Consider the following 24,188-nt stretch of genomic DNA (forward strand, 5'->3'; position numbering starts at 1 on the left):
TTTTTTCATATTTATTTTTGTCTACAGAGTGAAATGTATGCAAGTAAGCAAGCGGTTAAATATAAGATGGGGTGGCCCATGCCGAGATTCCGTAGTGGAAAGTAATGACAATAATAATAATAATAAGCTTGGACGGACGGCATGATAAAGTCGTGGTGGTGGATGGAGCGTGCAAAAATCGTCAGATTTCAGAAGATGGAATCTTTCTCGAATTCATCCATGATGGTCTCCGACTTGGTAATTAAGTCCGGTCTGGAACATAAAAAGGAGGCGTCCTCGCAGATTTTTTGTCGATTATTTATCTTACTCGCCTTTCATCCTGGGAAAAAAGAGGAGAAAGCAAAGTAGAAACGAAGAATGATGAAGAAATCTCTTATCTCGATGCCAAATCTGGGATTGAATCCTCCTGCTAAAGCTAATCGGTCTACGAACTATGCCATACTGGAGAAAGATCTCGTCTAAAAAAAGAAAAACTCCACAAACGGCTCCCATTTGCATTAATTTTCGAGGAAATTTCTTGTACAGGGAAAATAAATTAGTGGGGAAAGGGTGTCACTTTTGCTTAATGACGGTGGAAAATGGACCCCTTACTTGAAATACTGCAGATACACTAATAGTGCCCCTATTCACAGTCATGCCTCGTATCTCATCGTAATGTGAACGTGCCAAGGAGCTAAAATCTGTAATGATTTCACTTTCTTTTAAAGAATTGCCTATTCTTTTCCCGCTTTTGGTACGAATTTTAGGGAAATGGATTTTAAGAAATGGACGATTCCAACCCGACAATTCAATCTCGGCTGATTAATGGGTGCAAATTATTGAAAATAAAATCTTTACCCTACAACGAGATATAGTTCATCCTTCATCTTTCCGGCATAATATTTAGCAATCATCATAATTACTCATCTCCACCCACTCTGATTTCTCTCCCCGTAATAACTGGAAAGAAAAACTTGGAAAAAGTTTTGTATTGGTTTTATGAATCTGACAACTTTTCTCGAAATAATACAGAGCCACTCGTTCATACATTCCATGCATCTACCAAGCGGGCCGTATTAGCGTAAATGTTCATTTCCCTTGCAAATTGGTAATTATGTTAATGTTCGAGAATGGAATTGTGGATGGATATTTAAACTGAGAGAAGGAAGGAAGGACGGAAGGAAGGAAAGCCAACTTTCTCCGTCGAGAATGTCCAAACCGGTGGTCCATCCAATCCACGATTCACGAGCACGAGCCAGTAGTAAAACATAACAATTGTTATAAAACGACCCTCTCGAATCCCATGTAAAAGAACTTTCCCCACATTTTATTATTCCTTTGAGTTTGAGAAGGAGAAAAATTTGTAATTCTAAATTCAGAGTCATTTCTTTTCCTCTTTTTCGACATGCGTACATTCCAACGTGTCCTTACTCAAGGAGTGTTTAACATTGTCGCAAACACTTGGATGGTGTAAAATGGTGGGGAAAAGTTGTGCCTCGTACTTAAAAACGATGCAGAACTTATCGCTTATCAATTCTGGTCTTGGAAAGTGTAAATTTTTGGCCGTTAAAAATCGCTGATTTTATTCGCAAATTGTATTGGGAAAAGTTGTGCCTTGTAATAACGATGTATGCAGCACTTATCAATTCTGATCTGGAAACGTGCACATTTATTGCCAGTAAAAATTCGATGATTATTCGCGAATTATGTTTTTACGCAAAAAATTAAAAATTACTTTTTTCTCAATATTGCAGATATTTTGGGAACGTTGTGCGACGAATTTTTGCATAAGAATGTGTCCGCCATCCTCTACTTGACGAATTCCGAACTGTACGGGAGAAGTACGGCGGCGAGCCAATATTTCCTGCAGTTAGCTGGCTACCTCGGAATCCCGGTTATCGCGTGGAACGCTGACAATTCTGGACTTTTACGGGTAAGACGCTAACATCCTCAGGAAATGACGAACTCGTAGATACATAAATTCAACTCGAAAGTTGCCACCAACCAAGGAAAAATCCAGATTTTATTTTGTTGTTCATTTATCGGCGCGACCATTAAAAAAGTAAAATTGACGATCAGTAAACAACATCCTGCTTAATTTATCACGACAATTTTCTTAGCCGCCACCAAACTTTTTCAATCAATGCGCACATACGTCCCATCCGTTGCCTCGAAATATATTTGTAAACGTACAAACTTTTTTATTTGAAAAACTTGTTGATAAATTTTTCCGTCTTTCTTTCTGTATCCTAATTTATGGATCAAATCTCTTCCTCCTCTGCCGCCAATACGTGCTTCTCATGCCATATTCCTTGCCTCTTTTTTGCAAAAACTGACCTTATTTTATCATCCCCTGGTCTGGTTATTTTATTATTAATACTTTTTACGAGAATTTTACTCTGCAAGCCATTTTTTATGTGTTATTGTTTGATTTTTTTGGGGGCCGTCCCCATCTCGGAAGAAAGTGAGTGGATGATTGATGTGAAGCAATAAATGTTTATACACTGGTCCGCATGAACGGTTCGTTGAGTCTGTTCTTCAATATTCTTCACCCTCTTGTGCTTGTTTGTTATCTGGCTGGGAAGAAAAGAAAGTAGGGAAAGTTGTTCAGCTGCAGTTTTTATCCTATTATATTATTTTCTCAGCCATGCATGCATTCATGGTCCGGAAATGTAAATAGGCTCGTGTGTTGTGCTAAGTTATGGGGTGAGAGAGGAGATGGGCATCATGATTACTTTTCAAACTTATGATCCCACCCTGGAAGCCTTGTTAAGTTGCCTTGTGTAACGGAGAAATTTGCATTGTTATGAGATTTGAAGAGACAAATCGATGTGTCGCATCGTCATTCAAGACTTGTGTGTGGAGTGAATGTCGAAGCACACAAAATTCAAAAGTTATATATTTGGTGGTGTGACAGAGAAAAAACAACATTTGGTTTTGCTGTTGAATCACCATCATCATTTTTTTTCCTGGAAAGAGAGCGAGTATTTTCTGACAACTGTCTCAAACTGGGAGAGTGAGAGATATTTGGTGTGAGAGACAGAAATTGGTTTACATTTGAAATGTATTTCTTTTTCTGGGAGAGGAAACCATATTTTTTGTCTTCTGAGATGACTGAAAAACTCCAACGGAGAGTTGGGTTTGGTAAAGAGAAAGCAATCCAGAAGTTTATTTGAGGAAAAGAAATTGTTCTTTTAACCGAATAGATCTTGAACCTTGGAATTGTTTCATCCTTTTGAAAAACATTTTAAGAAAGGTTTATTTGTACTTCATTTTATTTTGAATTTTATTTTTAGAGCACAACTAATGCGAATTTAAGTGACTCAAAAAACGTCAAAGAGTTATCTATTTTGGTCTATTTATGCTATAGATAACTTTCTAACTTTATTGTCATGTCGTGGCCAACCTTACATATTTTCTAGCGGAGAAAGCAGTCTCCACTTTTTGAGTAACTCATCCTCCCTTTAATGCACTACTAACTAAAAACTGCACAATGTTCCCTCATCATTGCTGATCTGGCTGGTCTTCATTCTGACAAGGAAGATTCTCCAAACAAGGAGGCGGCGGATGCTGAACACTTCCCAAGAACTTCCCTTTTCTCTTATGGATCTCTTTCATAAAGTATCTTTAATCTCCTCTGCTCTTCCATACCCTTCAGCCGCCATCCGTCCGCAAGATTTATGAATTAACTCCTCGCACTCACTCCACCGCTTATTTACTATGGGAGAAAGTGACCTTTGTACTAAAAGCTCCAACACCACAAAAGTTGGACGAGATGTGAATAAGGACGACGGAGGAAAATAACAGTTTAGTTTTCCCCAAATCCCGACTCGAGGGAGGAACGTCATTCAAAAAAGTCGGTGGTGGTGAAAGTTTTAAATTTTTTTTTCGTCCACGGGCACCGCCTGAAAATTTATTTTGATTTGAGCAGAGAGAAAAAATCTGAAATAATTTCTTCATTCAACTTTTCTTCCAGTTTATTTCACTTTCACTTACTCGCAACCAACGAGAGATTTGGCAGCGTGTATAGTCACTTCTCTAAATAATCACAAGCTCAATCATAATTTATGGAAAAACTAGTCCCGAATTGAGTGTCATATAAATTGGTCTAGCGGCATAAAAGCCGACCGGATTTATTTTTGTGTAAGAAGCATTACAACTTTCACTGCATGTAGGAAGGAATATCCTTGAATCTAAAATAGTTCTGGGGAAGAAATGTTACATTTTTTTATGCGAAAAGTCCTTCCTTGGCGGAGTTACATGCATACATACATTTCTTGCTTTTAGAAGAGTGACATGTTGGTGGGTTGGTAAAGGAAACTGGGACTGTGTCACGAAAAGAAATGGGACAAGTTGGATTTTTCTTATTTTTTAGGGGTATGTAATTCTCTTTCGATATTTTACGCAAGTCGTTCCAAGAATTCGTTCCGACGTTGATGAAATGTTGATATTTTCCCGTTAGAAATTTCCGAGAGGCTGCATTTCGAAATAATAAAATCGAGATGGGATTTAATCTGGCACGTACGTCTTCCAGAATTTACTCAAGTTTTAAAAGTAACAACTTTTCACCGAGCTGAAGGACATTAATTTAGTCGCTCAATTTATCTCCATCACAAAACAGCGAGTACATACCCCCTCGCGAGCTACATACGTACGTAATACACCGGCGAAATATTGGCAACTGTTGGGAGTTTGATGTCCAATCTTTCCCATGCGATTGATGAATGGGAGTTTCTTTGTGAAATGACGGCTCTGTCTGTCTTCTTAAGGCCACGTTTATGACCAATGTTGCTCCTCTCTCAGGCCTTGTTTCCTTCCCATCATGGTTGAATTGGTTAGTTGTAAGTATACATACGTATTGTCGAATGGATGCCTTCTGTAACCAGGCGATGGATTTTCTCTTCTCGTCTCTGTCTTATGAAGTGAAGCGCAATGGCCTTAGTGTGTCGTCTACTTCTATGTACTACGTACACAACCCTTTATTCTTTCATCTTCACTTTCTTCCCGTGTCTTTCTGACTTTTCACAAGCAGCCACTTTCACATATGTACCATGCCATGCCAACTACACGTACGTACGTAATACCGCACACATATAAGTTTCAATTCGGTCAGGGAGAATTTCTTGGCGAGCGAGACCTTTCTATCTGTCTATAATAAATCCCTTTTTCAGTGTCAAACTTTCTCTGTCTCGCTCTCCTCCAAAGAGAAGAAGAAGTAGAGTGATTCTAGCCTAGTATTCTAGTCTATGACAGTATTTCCACTTACTTACTTACTTTTACTTGCCCTGTCCTGTCCTGTCCCAAGTTTGAGGAGAAGTAGATGGAAGGAAATGCAGCAGCATGATTTTTGGGTGGAGAGGAACAACCAACTTGTGTCAGCAAAGTAAACAGAGCTCATACGATGGTCTCTTGGTCTGGTCTTTCGGCCTGGGTGGAATTGGTCTTTGGTGAAGGTTTGATTTTCCTCCAAAGACTTTTTAAACAAGAGTGAGTGTCGGCAGTTGAGAAGTTTGTCTGGCTGGCTTGTGATTTTATTTGTATTGGACAGGAGAGAGAAAGGAGGACATGACATAGTTGCCAGGGTGGAGGTAAAGAAGAAGAAGAAGAAGAGTGGCATAATTTGTACTTTTGGTTAAGAGTCGAAAAAGGGAACGGTGGTGGTGGTCGTCTAATGGAGGCAGAAAGAGAGCATAGTGGACGACGACGACGTCCCTGGAGGGATTTCAGACCCAGCTGAAGAGTTAAAAGGTTGTGCCATTACGGGAGAAAGCGAAACTTTCTTCGTTGTATAGTAGTCTCTCTTTTGGAATGGGGGAATTAGAGGAATGGTGGAAAATGTCGTGAATTTTGCTACAATGGTATGTACATATTTCTTGTAATGCGGCGTTAGGACGGACTATTTGCTTCATCCTTCTTTCGCCGGTTCCTCAAATTTAGTCAGATTTCCACCCCCGTCAATCCCAACCTAATAAGAAGTCTGTCTTGAACGAGAGAGAAAATAGAACAAGAATCGTGCAAAAATTACGAGATTGTTAAGCACGTCACTTAGGTAGGACAGGTTGACAAAATAACATGATTTTGTCCAAAGGCAAACTTTCTCCACTTTCTCCTCCTTTTGTTCTCTCTCTCGTTTCCCTCTCATGAGTGCAGGCTCGACTATAATTTTGCCCCTTTTTTCAATGAGGCAATATCTACGTACATATGTAGTTATGGTCGTAGTAGTACTGCTACTTTTACTGGGGAATCCTCCTTATCAGAAGTTAGCGTGACTTTTGTGTCCCTTTTTCTAAGCAAATTGCCCCCTTACATTTGGCCACTTATTCCATCCCTACTTTCTCCATCCATTCATTCCTACGCCTACAATGGAGATGAGCGTGTATGTATGTGGGAAAAAAGTTTTGTCTTCTTTTACGACAACCAACAAGGAAAGAATGGGATGTTTTCGCCAATTTAAAATCCACCGAGAAGGAGGAGGATTTGTCTATTCATTCGCAATGGTTGGACCTCGGGGTACATTCATTAATCCTATCGCTCAATGCCAACCCTGATTTGGGTCCATGTCTTGGAAAAAAGAAGTGATGCTAGAAAAATTACAGAGACTTTGACTTCTCTTTTGCTAGTGGGCGTGGGAGCTTGTTGTAAATGGTGGCGGGCGGAAGAAAGTCCGCATGCTTTCACCGAACCCAATTTTGTATGATGATGATGATTCTGCTGCTATACGGATGGATGGCATTTGGTTGGGTGTGCTCTTTGCTCTTTTATATCCTCCGGCATTCCACCAACCAAACAACCATTACAAGTGTTTGTTCAGAAACTGGATGGAATTTCTTGTTTTCTTTGGATTTTAACTGTATGCTGAGCAGCAGGCAACGTTTGCTTTTCTGACACAAAGAAAGTAAACCCATTTCACAAGAAGCATTTATTTTGCATGTGGAGGAAGAAAGCCTTCTCGGCAATCTTTTACACTATCCGAAACGTCGTGTTGATCAATTGTTGCAATTTATTTGGAAAACAAAAAAGAAAGTTTTTTTAACATGATCTCATTTACTTGTAGCGAGCATCCCAAGCGGAAATGATTGTTCAACTAGCGCCTTCCGTAAAACATCAGGCGATGGCTATGCTGTCGATATTGATGCGGTACAATTGGCATCAATTTGCCATTGTCACGAGTCAGGTTGGTTCAACAGGAATTAATTGGTGTACTAAATGTGGTCTAATCTGTCCCCCATTTTTTGCACAATCGTCATTTAGATTGCTGGGCACGACGACTTTGTTCAAGCCGTTCGGGATCGCGTTTTGGAGAAGGAGACGAATTTCAAATTTATAATTTTAGCCACGGTCATGGTGCTAAATGAGAACGACTTAGCGAGCCTGGTCGGAAGTGAGATTCGCATCGTGCTCCTCTACTGTTCGAGAGAAGAGGCCAAGACGATTCTGCAAATTGCGAATAAGTTGGGACTCACGGGTACGTATGTTCTAAATTTATGATTAGACTTTCTCCTCTAACAGATAACTACCAATTTCTTTATATTTCCAGGTGCCAATTTCGTGTGGGTCGTGACCCAAAGTGTAATCGGCGACTCGTTAGATGGACCTATCGAATTTCCGGTGGGAATGTTAGGTAAGTCGTGGTAATAATGGTGACGCAATAATTTTTTTCACTTTCACCACCACCACCACTAGTAAAATAGGCATTTTGAGTGGGCGACCCTTTTATTATTTCTCACCACCTAAAGTGAAATCACGAAATATGAATTGAGTGGAAGCCTGGACTGGATTAGAAAGAACAACACGACCCCGACCAGTCCGACAGTTTGACAAGTTGGACCACGCGTCACATAACGTGTCAGTTTGAGAAGAACGTGATTTACTCCCAATTTGCTAGCTTTCACTTGAATTGTTTTTGTTGGCGAAGAAATATTTCTCTCCCTCCTTTAATATACCCGAGCATTTTCACACCTCAGAATCCCTTACAAAGAAGCGACTGCTGCTTTCATTTATAAGGTTTCACTACATACGTGGTAGAAGGCTGGAGGATGTGTCCAACAAGGAAATAAAAGGGCGTGACAGGGTCTCTTGGGAAATTATTTCTATTTCACGACAAGTGGTTGTCTCTCCTCATTCTCCGCCGTCGTCCTGTACCCAAAAGAGTGAAAGTGATGGAATTATGTGATTGTGTTTGGAGCTAAATTTGTTTGGAGATAAGTGTTAAGAGGATTTAAGCAGACATCTGGACTTATTTGATAAGGTAAATGTCCAACCAAAGTAGTCGGCAAAAAGTTGAAGGGGAGAAAACGCCTCTCTGAAGAGTCAAGTAGTCTCTGCTGCTTTCACTTATTTAACTTCTTCACCATCTCTCTTGGCCTCGAGTGCGATAAATAAATTGATGGAGGGCGAGACGACATGGTTCTTCTGTTGACAGACTTTCTCCCGTGAGGACGTGGTTAGAGATGACGACATATGACATTATATTTTTCGTGTGGGGAAAGGTGGTTTAGTGGGTTCTTCTAACACGTGGTGAAAATCTTGCCATAAAAACTTTCACTTTTTTTAAAAACTTTGTAAGCTCGTAATTATTACACTTTTATTATCTTGCAGGGGTGCACTTTAACACGTCGCATGACTCTTTAAAATCCGAAATAAGTGCCGGTATCCGTGTCTTCGTATCGGGTGTGGAGGCCTTCACCTTGGAACATCCCGACGTTAACTTGACCCCCAACCTGTCCTGCGAGGAGGGTCATCAGAATGAGAGCGAAACAGCAAAATGGAGCGTTGGCGACATGTTTTACAAAAGTTTGAGGAACGTTTCCATCGAACTGGAACATCCCCGACCGCCCATTCAATTCAGTCCTGATGGGATTTTGAAGAATGCGGAATTGCAGATAATGAATTTGAGACCGGGGGTTGCTGAAAAGTTGCTGCAGTGGGAACAGGTGTGTGTAAACTACTTATCTGTTATATAAGGATTTGGTTTATCGGATGGGTGAAAGTCACAGTGAAAAAGAGGATTCTACAGATAAGTCAAAAATATGGTGGAGATGAAAGGATGAGCATGACACGACTTTCTCTAGAAATTCTGGTAGTAGATAATTAAATTGAATTGATTCCAATTGAGCAGCCGAGATATGAAGGGGCTCATCCATAAATCATGTTGTCCATACGTAGTTTTGGGGGAGAGAGAAAGTTGTAAAGTTTTTTTCTGGCTCGAGATACGCTCATTTCTTGGCTTTCTTTCAGTATAATTTTGCAATTTTGAGATTTTTAGGGTACTTGGTTCAACCACATTTTTTGGCAATGTTGTGATTTTGATGTAATCACTCGCTCATTGTAACTGGTGCACATCAGAGTGAGACAAAGAAGCAGGAGTGAGTTACGTACTTCTGAGGAGATAAAATATCACACACGAGGAGTGATCGTGATCTCCCAACTAATCCTCTCTTTTCATCCCGGCTTCTTCATTTCTTATTGAATAGATCGGAGTATGGCAGTCCTGGAAGAATTTTACTTATCAGTTGGACATCAAGGATATCGTGTGGCCCGGATACAGTCACAAACCTCCGGATGGTAAATAAATATGCTATATTAATCCTTACTTGACCTTAATCCATAGACTACTAATTATTATTATGAGTGATATTTACTCTCAAAAAAATGTGTATACGTGTGAAAATGAGTGAAAGTTGAAGCCAAAAATTTTTTATGTATCACCTGAAATATTTTAGGCAAGATGGCCGCATTTCCGTGTAGTATTTATATCCTCGTAAATTGCATTTCTTCAACGAAAGTGGGTGATTCAATTCAGAAATGTGAAGATTTCCGGAAGAAACTCTTTTTGTTCAGGGCAAAAATATGGATGCCATAAAGTGAAAGTTACTGAATTTGATGGTATACGGCACTTCCGTATATTGTGTCCATTGCCCTTTTTTATCCTCGATGCCATTACTACACAAATGGTGAAACTCACCCTGGTGAAAGTTCACTCGTGGTGGACGAGTCCCATTTATTTATCCGATTCTCGATTTGTGACACTTGTTCCCGGTTTGATCCATCCATAGGTCAAAAACTTTCTCCATTCTGATTCCCATCAGTCAGTGATGAGATACATTTCGAAAGTGTAAATGGCTTCCTCGTGACATAATTTACGCGTCACGCCGCCCCCGCTGACGGGCAATAATGAATTTTAATTTGATTCTATTAACGTGTAAAATCACCACACGGCGCTTTTCTCGTCAACCTCTTTGATGTCAATCTAATTACTTATTGAGAGAGGGTACTGTTACTTGTTGTTCACGTCGGCGGCTTGTCGGGCTTGTTTAGTCCGCTGGGGGATATGGATTTAGTGAAATATTGACATAGTAGTCAAGTCACCGACGTGATGCGAGATATTGAAAAATTATACAGAATTCGCCCCCAAATCGGTCCTGACATGTTGACACTTATCCTTTCACTTTCATTTAGGCGTGCCGGAAAAATTCCATCTCAAGATTGGTTTTCTGGAAGAAGGTAAGAAATCAATGTCCGGGTTGAATTAAAACGAAAATGGGACAATGGGTAACGGGAAATTTTTAAAAATAGCTCAAATTTTCGAAAAATATTTTCCTCTTTTCAAAATTGTCGTTTTTACTGGAAACTCAATTTTTCCTCAATAGTTTCCTAATGATATTAGGAACCTTTATGAGTATGAATTTATGCATATAAAACTGTTTTACTTTTAGCCCCATACATCAAAATGGCCGACCCTGACCCGATTACAGGGAAGTGCTCTCCGGATCGAGGCGTTCTGTGTCGGATCGCCAACGAGCATGATATTATCGGGTTTGCCAACTTTACTTACTTTCTCCACTCGCTAAACAGATAAGATGAGATGAATTGGAAGCGAAATTAGTTAATTCCCCGCTCTCCTTGGTCTCCTTGGCATGTTTTTGGCAGCTAACTCTCGTCACTCACTCATCCAACCAACCATACGTACCATCATCCATGCGCCTATTTTTTCTCGTCAAAGAAAGAACACAATACAATAATTCTTTAGCATTGTCAATCACTCACTCACTCACTTTCCCCTTTTGAGAAGTTTTGCGTGGTTGGTTTGGTTCATTTCGGAAACTTTACCATGCACTGGACAGGTTGGAGAAAGTTGCCTCTTACTTTTGGTGATTTGGGTTGAAGAGAAAGTGATGACGATGACGACGACGGCTGGCTCCACGTACTTACTTTTCCTGTCTGTTTTTGGTGGACATATGTCAAATATTTTAGGATGTACATACCTCAGATGGTATTGACAATCCTCCATTATTAAGGGTTTCTTTGTCTATTTTTTGCATCTACTTGAATAAAATGCGGATGTCGGAGGAATATATGGGAAATCACAGTCGACACTTTCCTACCTAAATTGACCTGCCCGCATCCCCAATATTTTTTGTTCTGCTCGTCCCGTTGATTACGTCCGTCGTGCCAGAAGTGCGTATCATCAACCACCAGGACGGCAAACAGATCTTTATATCTGAACCACTCGTACAGTTTTTGCCACATTTCTACTTTCTTCTTTGATCTCCCAAGTTTTTTACGAGTACGGAACAAGATGGGAGAAAGCGGGAGGGAAGCGATAGATCAGTTCTTCTTGCAAAAAAGAAATAATAGAAATCTCTCTGCACGAAGTAACGAATACTAAATGCGAGTTCATCGTCAAACTGTGATCTCGGTCGCACAAAACTTTCGAAATCCGTGTTGTCGAGAACCTTTTGAGTTTTTCATGAGATTTTTTGTCCTTGTCCGCAAGACCAAGTTTATTGAATGTGTGGCACATCCCTCGTTTGAATCTGTGGAAAACTTGGAATGTAGATTGGCTAAAAAGTGCCAGAAAGAAAAGGAACCTCCTTTTCATCAAGATTCAATTCGTGGATGAATGATTGATAAAAGTTTGGTGTGATGCTGGCTGGTTGGTGAAAAATGTAAAATCGGAAGTATGACATTGTTCTTAAAGCGTGACGCCAAGTCACGCTCCAAGAACCACGCTTTCGTCGTCCAAATGATGGGCGATACCATCACCTTCAAACAATAGACCATCATGCAAAAACGACGCCAAGTCAGCAGGACGTTCTTCTCTTATAACAAGGGGGAGATAAAGTGCCGCAGATTAGAAATTTTACTGCCACCACAACCACCACCCACAGACTTGATTTATTTTTTAGCCTTATCTCCCCACAAAGAAAGAAGGAAAGGGACATTCATAAATCTCTTGACAATGTTCTTTGTGGGTTTAATTCGCCCTTAATTTCTACGCTGGATGGATTCTCAGAGTGCATAAAATCCGCCATAAAACGAGTCTGCCATTTAACAGCCGCAGAAGAGTGAAAGTATGTCATGAAAGAAGGAAATATGTGTTTTGCCAGAAGACTAAGTGACGGCGAATGAATGTTCCAGCATCTAATTTAATAGATAAAAAATAAGAATCTCCCCATTGACAAAGTTTCGCTGGAAAAAGAGTGAAATTAGCTTTCACCAATCTATCTCGGCATTTTTTCGGCGAAAACGTATTAAAACTATCAAGATTTTTGTCCCAAGATAATTTACTCGTTAATTACTTGCATATGTTTGAATACGCAGCCTGAACCATACCGAAGTTGTCCGAAATTCGTCCTACTACCAGGTACGGATCGGAACCAGAGTAGTATGAATAATAATTAGTGGTATAAATAAACTATGTACATACATTATATCAGGATTGTATTTTATTTCCAGTGCTGTAGTGGATTCTGTATCGACCTCCTGCTCAAGTTTGAGGTTCAAATCGGATTCACCTACGAACTAAGCCGTGTAATGTGGCAATTAGGAAATTTTGTGGAAATTTATAATGAATGGATGGTTGGGGCTAATGAGGCATTGTTTGTTGCAAACTTTTACAGGTGCCAGATGGTCACTGGGGCAGTTTAGAGGTTTTACTTTATTTTATAAAGCATGGAACTATTTAGATAAGCAATGATGATTTAAAGTGATTGAATACTTTGTAATTTGACAGCATGGGAAGTGGAATGGCCTTATAGCAGAATTATTAAATCGTAAGGTTGACGTCGTCTTTTCATCCCTCATGGTAAGCATTTGGTAAATTTTCTTTCATTGTTAACTCAACTCATGATATTTCTCTTTTGAAGATTAATAGCGAGAGAGAATCTGTGGTGGACTTTTCAGGTAAGCATACATTATCATTGTAATTAAATAATTTTTAACGTCTCATCATTAAAAAACAAAATTCTCTAATTTTTTTCATAATTTTTTGCAGTACCTTTTATGGACTCGGGGGTAATTTGTTTAATAAATAAGACATATGTACATAAGACCTACATATGTACGCTGCCATACTTAATACAGAGATGTGTTTGTACATTTAGGTGGCCATACTTACCGCAAAACGGTAAGTACATAAAATATGAATGTTCAAGAAGATTAATTTCTTACGGTTAAACTTAATTTAATTTACCGATATGTTGTCTCCAGTACTGGAATTATTCGACCAACTGCATTCTTAGGTAAGGCTTTTTTGCGCATTCTACTCAATTTCGTACTACACGACCTGACCACATAATTCGTAACCCTTGATTTTAATAAAGAAATATATCCAACTTTCTCCTCATTCTCTTACAGAACCATTTGATGCCGCTCTTTGGATGCTGGTGGGCCTTGTTGGGTAAGATTTAATTACGTAAAACTTCTTATGCAATACATAAACCCATACGCAGTCGTCGTCACTTTAATTAAATCAGGCTATATGCTCGAAATAATAATAAATATTTCACATTTTAATTTCAGAATTCAAGTATACTCTCTCGCCATATTTTTCTTCGGTAATGCTTTCACCTACGCAGACATATGTTACCCATACGACCTTATGTAATACTTTTTTTAATCCAATTTTTTACAGAGTGGTTAAGCCCACTCGGATTTGATATGAAGGTATAAAAAATTCATGCATTTGATTTTTCTCCCAAATTTGTCCCGTCTTTGGCACACACTCGTTTAGCTGAGGACTTTCTCTTTACTGCAGCTTTTCTTCTTTGTGCTCGTGCAACGATTTCGACTTTGAAGCTGGTGTCGCATGACTTTTTGAACACTTTCTCGTTTTATTTTTCCTTACTTTGTTTGTGACCTGGTTGTCTTCCTGCTTTTATGTTGTCGTCGTCTTCTTCTTCACTTCAGTCTTGCTTATCCTCGTGTTTTCTTGCCTACCATTTTCACCACCACAGACTAACTACTTATACGCTCTCTTTACTCGTTTTTTGAGAATTGGGAACTTGTAGAACGTGTAGAAATAAGTGAGCGCAGTTTTACTTTCTCCTTTTGTCCATGTACTTTCACTGGATTTAGCTTAATCCCATTTTCAACCTGTTTTCTCTCTCCTATTTTACTTTAGTGCTCCTCCTCCTTGTTTTGTAATAAGCCGTGCAATTTGTTCCTAGGTTTTTTGTGGCTTAAATATGGGAAACTGGATTTTGTCTCGGGTTGTTGTTGGTAATGAGGATTTGCTTTCTCCTTCCTCGTCAAGCGACAACCAGCTTTAATACTAATACACATGGGTGGTTTAACTTGCATTGCATTACATTTTACTGCCTCTTTTTTAACAGACAAAGGCTAAACCTGGGGCAAGATTTTCATTATTTCGATCTTGTTGGTTGGTTTGGGCACGACTTTTTCAAGGTGAATTTTTTTCCTTTTCGAAGAAATCCTTATCTTTACAAGGAATAAAATTATGTTTAAATTCTTCCCCAGCATCGGTGCATATCGACTCTCCCCGAGGCTTCACGGCAAAGTAAACTATTTTTTTTTCTTGGAATACATAACTTTTTTAACAAATTGGTGAAAGGATTTTCTCTCATTTATTATAATATCGAATTATCATTATGTAGATTCGTGGTTCACGTGTGGTCCATGTTTGCTGTCGTTTTCTTGGCCACGTACACTGCCAACTTGGCCGTCTTCATGATCACGAGGGAGGAATCTCACAAGTTTACAGGCCTTCATGATCCAAGGGTATGTACATATTAAATCGACTATAATTTCAAGATTGATCACCCTCCTCCTCCTCCTACACATTACACGAAAACGTATATATTTGTAGACCTGTTGAGTAATATTATTACTATTAGTTTCACCCGAAAAGGGAAAACATTCATTCTTCACTCTCCAAATTTTGTAATGAGATTCCCTTAATTTTCCGCCTGTCAACCCTTCTCAACTACGAACGATACGAGGTGAACCCAAAATTCCAATTCCACGATGTAGAAATTTTCTTCTTCAAGTTGAAGAAATGAACCGTGTGGAATTGTAGTCAAGTTTGAAATGTAGTTGGTGGGTGGGTGTTGAAAGTAAAGTTGAAATGCAATGGGTTTTCCTTCCAGTTGAGCAACCCTGGTAGCCAGAAGCCCCCCATGAAGTTTGGAACCGTCCAACATACTCATACGGACTCGCTGTTGAGGAAACACCACCCAGAAATGTATCTTCACATGATGAACTATAACGTGATGAATGTCAGTCAAGGGGTCAGAGCTGTGAGACAAGAGTAAGCAGGAATTTGTCGCAACTTTCTCCTTCCGTCTTAGATTTGTCACTATTTTGTACATGACACGCGAAATCCTTGTCGTGTCACCACGACACGACTGACTTTCTCCTTGTCTCACTTTCTTTCTTTCTCTGGCATGTTTTTCAGGACACTCGACGCGTTCCTGTATGACGGTCCGGTATTGCAGTACGAAGTGTATCAAGATACGAGCGACACTTGGTGTGTATAATAATGCAGATAAAATTTGGAGGAATGTTGGAAATTTTTATTAAATTTGTATGTATTTCATTTCGCAGCGCCCTGCTGGTTGAGGGAACGTGGTATGCTCACACAGGTATTTATTTCATAATGTTTTACATAATAAGCAAAGAATTCGTGTACTTACGTAAATAATTACATAACTAATTGTATAAATTATGCTAAATTACAGGATATGGCCTTGCATTCGGCCGGAATTCAAAGTTCTTGGCTAGCTTCAACAAGTTTTTAATGGAGTATAAAGAAAATGGTGGGTTACATGCATATTATTTTTTTGTGGAGAACCATAAATTATCTAAAACTATTTGTTTGCGACACTTTTTATTTCTTTCATAGGAGACTTGGAAAGACTTAAAAGATTCTACTTTACTGGACCATGTCTTGTCGAGGTAATGGTGAAGTTGAATAATTATTCGACGGGTAGTCGTTAATAATGACATTTTTGAATCAATGTACATAAGCTTTGTTTGTTTTCCTACATGCAGGGAGGTCAAAGGTCGACTGAATACGGGATGCTGACTGGAACCGGTCCACTGGCGTTGGAGCAGTTTCTTTCGGCATTTGGACTACTCGCTATTGGAATTTTTATCTCTTGCATGTTTCTCATGATTGAAAAATATTACGCGAAATGCATCCATGAACATTTCCAGGACCAGTGAGTTATTATTCCAAAATTTTCATAAAATTCTGAAATTTACACTAATTTAAATCGTTACAGACCACCAGGATGTGTTGCCCTCGTCTCTCAAAACATGGGACGTCCTTTTACTCACCCTTGGCGAGCTTCTATAACGTCTTCACAAAATCAGACTCAAAATTTCAAAACTGTCACGATCTACAACTCTGACTGTCGTGACCCAATCTGTACAACGAACCTGCTCCGACTGCAGCATCAGTTGAAAATTAGTATGAACAGGATTTACTACTTGGAAAATAGACTACAATTGTTTACGGGTGCGTATAGTGGGAGCAGTGCAGGGAGTGCGAGTGGCAGTGCGGTGGGGAGTTTGGGGAGAAAGACTAATAGTTGTTGGCCTGCGGGGGGCGTGGGTGGTGCAGCGGTGGAAGGTGGGGTTATCCAGCAGAGCAGGTAAGAAGGTCGTCATGATGTCGTAAAATTATTCATGGGCACGATCCGGATCCTAATTCTGAAAACGATTTGTTCATTTTATTTTTATGCGCAGCAAGCACGACTGGAACGTAATGGGAAAGTATAGAGATCAATTGTATCGTCCTTCCTTAACTGAAATCGCTGAAATCGAAACCGTCCTTTAGTTTCTTGTTTAAAGCAAACAATTTTAAACAAATGCTAAATACACTAAAGTTACGATTGATATACAATGTTGCTCAATCAAAGAAATAGTGATGATAATAAATAAATTCGTTAACAGATTCGTACACATAAGTATATAATTCCTGCTTTATTTTTACTGATTTGCATGTTTCGCTGCATTAATTGCAAGATCTACGTCACGTTTAAGGTGATCTATTTTATCAACGAGTCTTCGCATTGCTTCGGTTTTGGGAATATTTCCTAAAGCTTCCCACGCCTGCTTTTCTCTCTGTCCAAGTGATTTTGTAGAATCTGGAGGAGCTTGTCGAAATGCACCGTGGGTGGCGTGATTGATGAGGGCTTGAATATTGCGAAGGTCACCCGCCCCCAATTTGTAGGGACCTACATATATCCACAAATATGGAATATATCTGTATTTATTCGTCCAGAAATTTTCAGGGGAAAGCAATCTGTTGAACGTGAAACGTACCGTCTTTTTCGGCCCTCAAGTTCTCAAAGAACACCAACGCAGCCTCATACGCCCTCGTTTGTTCTTCCAATGTGCCCATGATAAGAAAAATATGAAATGATTTTTCAGAAAATGTTCCAATTAACTGAACAGCTCAGTAATGTCACAAGTAAAGAACTAATGAACAGAAATCCGTTCTGCTTCGAGGCACTAATATTGCAAACAGACTCTTTCTCAGAGCGGATGTTGCTTTCTGTAGAATCGCGAAAATGAATGGCAATAACTAAAAATAGATCAATTTTGGGTCAAATTTTATTACGAGTGATAAACATACTCCCCCACTCGGCATGCATATGTATCTTAGAAATACAGAGGGGATCGGAATATACCCGAGTATCGAGCCCACACCAGTAATCTTAAGTATGCAATATAATATAATGTACGTGATTTTAATACTTTTGCTTGTGTGGAACAAGTTTGTAATTATTATCATCTTGAATATTGCTACTACTGCTACTATTCATTGCTACATTGACATCTACATTGGCCGAGTTGCAGATAAAGATGTTGACAGAGCTGGTGATGAGAGTGGTCGGAGTTTTCTTGACAGGCTGAAGATCAAAGCGGTCACATTGTCCCAAAAACGGGATTGAGTTTGGCTTGGTTCCGGTCGACTCTTCTGACGTACTGAAATCAGAGACTGGCCTTTGTGCAGTATTCCTAAAAAAAATAAGGGAATAAATAATGCTTTATAATTTTAGATGTGCAGTAATTTTAAAACTTACATGTCATAAATTCGTGGTATTTCATCACGCCCATCGCGTCCTGGTCTACCAGGCACTACGAAACCCAATAATCATTTTGTATTTATTACGATTTCAAGAAAAAAAGTCCCTATAAACTCACTTCCCGGCAACCCACTTGGCCCTTGCACGCCTTTCAAACCCTTTGCGCCAGGGCAGCCCTTTGCACCGGTAGGTCCTCGTGGACCTTTAAGTTAGAAATTATTATTTCAAATTATGTAATGTGAACGTCACATTTATTCCTACATAAATTCACAGCAATAAGTTAGTATATTATGTTAGTCGTCTTTAGTCTCAGCCTTACCTTGTTCTCCGTCACGACCATCGCGTCCGTTCAGGCCGTTTGGTCCTGCAGGAATAAATAAATAATTGACCTTTGATTATTCTATAGCGTGAGAAAGTGTAGTTCCTCGTAATATTAAGTTTTCCTACCATCAATCCCCGGTTTTCCAGGAGATCCTCTAATTCCCTGTTCGCCTCTTTCGCCGACTTCTCCGGAAGGACCTATGAGCCAAAAATTATTATTATTGTACTAACTCTAGGCATTACCCAAAAATTGTTATGACGAACCTATTGGACACCGTCGAAGACCGAACGTGGACAATGATGGAAATTGTCTCTTTGTATTATTTGGCTCATTGTTATTATTTGTTTGAAGACATTCCTGGGGAAGGAATGCTTGGATTCTCATTCCCAAATTTGCACGGTCTAAGATAATCCGTTCGTTATGCACCTCAATAAACAAGTCTTTTACGGCTCCATTTAACGTGATACATCCCACTTTAATCCCGGAACTTGTTACGTGAATGATTTCAAGAACTGTAGAAATAATGCTGTGAAATATATGAAAAATGAAATGTGGTAGGAAATTACTTTTAAATAGTTACCGTTTGGTTCGGATGAACAAGTAATTTGAAAAATTAGATACAACAAAATAAATAATTGGGCAAAATACATGATTTTTGCTCTACACACACAGACATCAAGTAACGTACAACATACAGGTACAACACCTGCAATTAGTACCGTTTCAAGTACCCAGAATAGAAATAACGGATCTTTTTTTATTATTTTTGTCATGAAAGTTTAAGAATAGAAAACAGTCAAAATTATAACTTAATAAATAACTCCTCCTCTTCTTCTTCAGTCATCTCATGTTTAACAGTAAAGTTTCAATATCTGGAGTAATCACAAATTTATGTTCAACAGGTCCCAGCTCGACTAATTTACCATTTTCTATATTAATCGATGTTAGATCTTGTCTAAATCCTGTCGCTTTTCCGGCTTCGACATCAAATACGTTCTTTTCACCACCCTGACTATTTTCTAAGACAAATCTACACCTCCCATCGGCAAGAAATTGCATTTTTCCTATGAGACCTAAAATATTTAATTTAAAAAAATATTTAGTAATTAACTCACTCATCCAAGAAATATAATATAATATTTATTTAGAAAACTGTTACTATTATTATTTGGAAAAGATGATGGCAACAGAGAAAACTAGATGAGTTGTTTTTAGTTGAGGTCAAATTGAGATTTTCATTTCTTCTCCTTTTCTCACCAACTCACTCAACTCTACTCTTATTCTCAATCATTTTTCATCAATTATTAATTATTATTTAAAATTAGAGCCAGTTTATTACAATAAACTCATTTAAAATGCATTTCTGCAGTGAATTAGTGGTTACACCCAATGACCCTACCACCATCCCTCCACCTAAACGAAATAAGATTTCAGTGACCTACGTCAATTCAGCCAACAACAAGGTCACAAAGACCATCATCCAGCCAGAAAATTGGATAGACCAATTAGAAGGTAAATTTATTAGTTTAATTATGATTTAAATAACAATGTATCAAATAATTAGAAAGCGAAGAATGCTCCCCAATCTGCTCGCAAGAAGATCATCCAATGACGCGATTTCCATGGAAAAAGGCATCCCCACCACCACCTCCTGTTAATGTAGAGGATAAGTGGACCCCACCTAAGATCTCGACCATGCCTTACTTTATCTTTAAAGCGGTGAAAGAACACCTCCAATATGATGGACCTGACCATCTTATGAAGTCATCACCTGCAATGATGGAACTGCTCGACTCTGGCACCATACTACAGGTCATGAAAGAGGGGAGAAAAATGTCTTACGTTGGGAAAAAGCAGAGGAAAAAGAAGCAAATAACAACGAAGAACACCGAAAATACAAAAAATTTGGATGTGAAATTTGCAAATGGGCGGATTGGCTGGACAATAGGGACTAGTGGTCACCACATTTGCAAAGAGGGGAATTGCTGGAAAATGTCAGCAAATAATGGAAAATGTTCTAGTCATGCTGATAGTCTGGTAAATATATATATTGGGGGGATTTATTAAAATTATTAAAATAGATTATATGTGCATATTCCATTCTCTTAACTTATAATTATTTATTATCTAGCTCACGCATTTTTTAATGAGGGATACTGCTAATTCGACCCCAACATACATTTTGGTTTCGTCAAGGCCCCATTCTCCAAAAAAGATCCACACCGAGGCCACAATTCTTAATTTTATGACTAGCTCGCCATCACACTGCAGAGCCGAGTTCAAGTATGGGGAAAGTAGGAAAAGTAGTAAAGAAAATTGGACCCCAAAGTGGAAACTCGTCACAAAAAAACCATGGGTCGTGGAATATAACAAATCTACCACTTTTGAACAAACGATCCGAGTTGTCCTTGCCATCCTGGCTATGAGGAATGCAGAGGAATCCGACCCAACAAAGAAGCTCGTTCTCATCAAAGAGCAACTTTTCATTCACAAAGTATGTACAATTAACCTAATTTGGTAACAATCAATAAATTTGTACGATTAACTAGGTTGACTGGAGTGTCGTGAAGAAGATGTTGACAAGCATGGGAGTAACAATGGAATTTGGAGAGTCGTCGGATTATGGTAAGATGAAGGAGTCTCCATTACTCAAGATTGCAGACTTAAAGTGGAGGGATGGGGACTCTTGGAACTACTTCAAGTACGGGACTATTGGAAAAATCTACGTGGGAATAGTGACCCAAATGACCCAAAAACCTATGCCAACTTCCTTCATCAACACCACGCGACACCATTCAGATGACAAAGGCATCCCCATTTTTCAATGTCAGTCAGAGAATGAAGAATTCAATAATAAAGAGAACAACATGATGGAGGGAGTGGGGCAGATGGCCGTGATTCTTTGTGAAATGTTGGGAGGGATCATTGATGATATCCCTATCAAAATTGACTTCGATAAACTCGAAAATAATTCTAACTGGGAGAAGAGACACTTGAATAATATGAAAACGTTGGTTGAGTTCTTCTCATCTAGGAAGTTGAACGTTACTTTCCCTGAAATCCTTAATGTCGAAGAAATTAATTGGAGAATTATAGAGGAGTTGGTTGAGATTGCACCAGAAGAGGTGTTGTCTCAAACACAGTATGATTTGTTTCGTTTTTAATTTAATTTTAAACTAAATATGTAGCGTACCCAACCTTTGAAATAAATCGATAAATCGAAGCTTCACAAATACGAACCTTCCGGAAGTGTTTCGAGTGAAGTGGCCAATTGTCGTTGTTCTTGTTCCAACAGTACAGGTAAGTGGGACGGAAGTTGGAATAAGCAGAGGACAGGTTTCTTCCTACTCTTTCCAGTCACACTTAAAAAGTCTAGGCCACGGTTGTCACTTTTATAAAAAATATGTTGCTTTCCCTTTTGACCGCCTGGCTGAAATTTCGGTGTCTTCTTACTAATAAGTAATTTTGGGAGATCTATAAATCATAAATAGAATTATATCAAAAACGATCCATCCCACAAAACGAATGTATTGTTAATTGAACATATATCGGTCTTACAACTAGTTAATGGCAAAACGACAGCTTCATCTTCATCTTCAAAAGTCTCCAAATCGTCGTCCTCCTCAATGGCACCTCCCGACATAAAATCTTCCATATTATCGAGGGGCTCCACCTTGGTATTTTCCGTCTTGATTATGTCCTCCAACTTTTCTCGCGTCATTGCCGATGCCACTCTGCTCGGTCCGCGACCTCTGCCTCGAGATCTACCCCCACCACGTGATCCACCGTCACCCCCTCCGCCCCCACTACGACGTGATCTCGTCGATCGACCCGAACTGGTAGGATCACCGACACCCTGCTCAAAAACAGAGCTGGATTGAATATAATTTGATCCACGGCCGCGCCCACCACGCCCCCCTCTTCCGCCACGATCATGCCCACGACCAGGTTTGGAGGACTTATCTGCTGGCGATGAGGAAGTGGGTGGATCTGTAGAGGATGAGGATGCAGAAGCTATTGAAGTATCTCGTTTAGGTGGAATATTTGGCTTAAAGATGCGTTTAGGTCGGACGACGATGGGGGGTTGATTTGAGGAGGAGGGCTGCATCCTTGAAGAAGTTGACGAAGAAGGCTGTCCAGGAGTCGTCAGAGATAAAGTTAACGCCGCTGAGGTTAACAGGCTCAAGTCACGTGGTCCCTTAAATAATTAGAAATTAGTAATAACTTAAGATTTTTAAGTTTCTCAAAAATATTAGAATTTTCTTGAGAAATTATTTACCTTGAATGAAGGAAGTCGGCCTCCTCCGTCACCACTCATTATTAAAATTTAAAATAATTTGAATATTATTAGCGATTTGTAAAGTTTGTTTAAAATTACGAAATAGCACAAAATATTTCATTCATTCCATGCCAGACAGAAGTAGCAAGTTCCCGCATCGACCTTTCACTATGTGCACAAAAATACACGTGCATTTTGCAAACCTCGTCACCTTTGTTTCTCACTGTAAATGTGATGGCGTTATAAACATGAAACTTTCTATACAAACTAATTATGAATGGTTGGACGGTGCGTAAATAGTGCATGCAGCAATTAAATAATAAAGTCCATTCACAGCCATAATAATCATAACGAATTATAAATATGCTACATATACATACAATTCTTGGTAATGTTTATAGTTTACGAGAATGCACATTTATAGCGGGCATGCTAATTAATAAGTTTCTAATTTCTAATAAGGATGTGTCATTCTTAATACCACCCATGTTATTAAATTTTCTTAATTCTTGTAAATGGGGTGGTCTCTAATATTGTGGGTGCTTTCGCTACTTTTATGGGCACGATTTTGTAATGGGGAGGAAAAAGCTCATCAAGGTAAAAATGAGGCTACCGTAATAAATAACAAAATTAAAAACTCCACTACAGTTCCACCCCCGAAGATAAGTAAAAATCCACTTCCGGTACAAAAAGTTGATAAAGGTTAGAACAAGAAGATGTAGTTTTTTTTAACGGGGAAAAGTCAAAAGTTATTGTGATATAAAATTCCATTATTAACTTTTCAGGACCCTCTTTGATCCATGTCGACAAAGCATGGCTGTCACGCCAAAAAGAAATTCTAACCCTGTTAAATAGCCTCCACAACTGCAAACAGCTCAGTAAAGAAATGACCGAGTTAAAATTTGACATGATTGACCACATCAAGGAATATGCGAATGAGACAACGGTTAAGAACTATGTGACGCACGGCTTCAACGACGTGGAACATCTTTTTGAAATATTCTGGGACAATTGGAACAAGTCAGAGCTGATTTACAAAACTGGAGTGTATCTCTTGCAGAAAAATGCCAACCCGGTCGAATTTTTTCACGCGTTTGCTTCCGTTGTGGTGAACAAGCCAGATTATCACAAGATTCCACCACCACATGACATCTTTTCAGATTTGCTCCTTGGTCAGTTGGACGATGAAATGAGTATTGATGACATAGCAAAAACTTTAAATAAGGTAGACTTTAATAAATAATTTTAAAAAATTTTGGGAGAATTTTAT

General features: G+C 39.1%; 2 protein-coding genes across 6 annotated transcripts in view; one reads left to right on the top strand and one right to left on the bottom strand.

The window, feature by feature from the left end:
- Window positions 1-17,179, top strand: part of LOC110842844 (glutamate receptor ionotropic, NMDA 2B) — a 29,030-nt gene extending 11,851 nt beyond the window's left edge. Inside the window, exons 2-31 of the mRNA XM_022088676.2 lie at window positions 1,734-1,912; window positions 7,034-7,153; window positions 7,231-7,444; window positions 7,517-7,600; window positions 8,578-8,912; window positions 9,453-9,543; window positions 10,438-10,482; window positions 10,695-10,794; window positions 12,583-12,625; window positions 12,718-12,792; window positions 12,882-12,911; window positions 12,995-13,066; window positions 13,128-13,164; window positions 13,256-13,275; window positions 13,365-13,387; window positions 13,471-13,502; window positions 13,618-13,660; window positions 13,783-13,817; window positions 13,895-13,926; window positions 14,595-14,667; window positions 14,740-14,779; window positions 14,877-15,000; window positions 15,369-15,529; window positions 15,677-15,748; window positions 15,826-15,863; window positions 15,960-16,037; window positions 16,124-16,176; window positions 16,273-16,442; window positions 16,506-16,877; window positions 16,972-17,179. Of these exons, the coding sequence (XP_021944368.2) occupies window positions 1,734-1,912; window positions 7,034-7,153; window positions 7,231-7,444; window positions 7,517-7,600; window positions 8,578-8,912; window positions 9,453-9,543; window positions 10,438-10,482; window positions 10,695-10,794; window positions 12,583-12,625; window positions 12,718-12,792; window positions 12,882-12,911; window positions 12,995-13,066; window positions 13,128-13,164; window positions 13,256-13,275; window positions 13,365-13,387; window positions 13,471-13,502; window positions 13,618-13,660; window positions 13,783-13,817; window positions 13,895-13,926; window positions 14,595-14,667; window positions 14,740-14,779; window positions 14,877-15,000; window positions 15,369-15,529; window positions 15,677-15,748; window positions 15,826-15,863; window positions 15,960-16,037; window positions 16,124-16,176; window positions 16,273-16,442; window positions 16,506-16,877; window positions 16,972-17,062 (2,882 nt within the window). The 3' untranslated portion in view covers window positions 17,063-17,179. The remainder of the gene's footprint in view (window positions 1-1,733; window positions 1,913-7,033; window positions 7,154-7,230; window positions 7,445-7,516; window positions 7,601-8,577; window positions 8,913-9,452; window positions 9,544-10,437; window positions 10,483-10,694; window positions 10,795-12,582; window positions 12,626-12,717; window positions 12,793-12,881; window positions 12,912-12,994; window positions 13,067-13,127; window positions 13,165-13,255; window positions 13,276-13,364; window positions 13,388-13,470; window positions 13,503-13,617; window positions 13,661-13,782; window positions 13,818-13,894; window positions 13,927-14,594; window positions 14,668-14,739; window positions 14,780-14,876; window positions 15,001-15,368; window positions 15,530-15,676; window positions 15,749-15,825; window positions 15,864-15,959; window positions 16,038-16,123; window positions 16,177-16,272; window positions 16,443-16,505; window positions 16,878-16,971) is intronic.
- A 10-nt stretch (window positions 17,180-17,189) lies between these two features.
- On the bottom strand, window positions 17,190-23,079 carry LOC110843585 (collectin-12). 5 transcript variants are annotated; one of them, XM_022089552.2, is made up of 8 exons: window positions 21,880-22,018; window positions 18,903-19,165; window positions 18,765-18,836; window positions 18,637-18,681; window positions 18,436-18,519; window positions 18,315-18,369; window positions 17,551-18,249; window positions 17,190-17,462 (listed from the first exon to the last, which is right to left on the bottom strand). In XM_022089552.2, the coding sequence occupies exons 2-7, from the start codon at window positions 19,021-19,023 to the stop codon at window positions 17,979-17,981; spliced, it is 648 nt and encodes a 215-aa protein (XP_021945244.1). In that variant the 5' UTR covers window positions 19,024-19,165; window positions 21,880-22,018; the 3' UTR covers window positions 17,190-17,462; window positions 17,551-17,978. The 5 variants fall into 5 exon arrangements, with proteins under 5 accessions (XP_021945244.1, XP_035703558.1, XP_035703559.1 ...); XM_035847665.1 differs by lacking the exon at window positions 21,880-22,018 and adding an exon at window positions 19,220-19,478 and having other exon boundaries at window positions 18,903-19,151; XM_035847666.1 differs by lacking the exons at window positions 17,190-17,462; window positions 17,551-18,249; window positions 18,315-18,369; ... (1 more) ...; window positions 18,637-18,681; window positions 18,765-18,836 and adding exons at window positions 22,198-22,837; window positions 22,919-23,079 and having other exon boundaries at window positions 19,025-19,165; window positions 21,880-22,113.
- Between the last annotated feature and the right edge of the window lie 1,109 nt (window positions 23,080-24,188).

The sequence above is a fragment of the Folsomia candida genome, unplaced genomic scaffold (genome assembly GCF_002217175.1).
Source record: "Folsomia candida strain VU population unplaced genomic scaffold, ASM221717v1 Fcan01_Sc002, whole genome shotgun sequence".
Taxonomy (NCBI): Eukaryota; Metazoa; Arthropoda; class Collembola; order Entomobryomorpha; family Isotomidae; genus Folsomia; species Folsomia candida.

Coding starts and splice junctions, on each gene's coding strand:
- LOC110843585 (XM_022089551.2), bottom strand. CDS start 22,957: ATGAGTGGTGACGGAGGAGGCCGACTTCCTTCATTCAAG. Junction 22,838..22,918: donor GCCGACTTCCTTCATTCAAG/GTAAATAATTTC, acceptor TAATTATTTAAG/GGACCACGTGACTTGAGCCT. Junction 19,713..21,879: donor ACTCGAAACACTTCCGGAAG/GTTCGTATTTGT, acceptor TAAATATTTTAG/GTCTCATAGGAAAAATGCAA.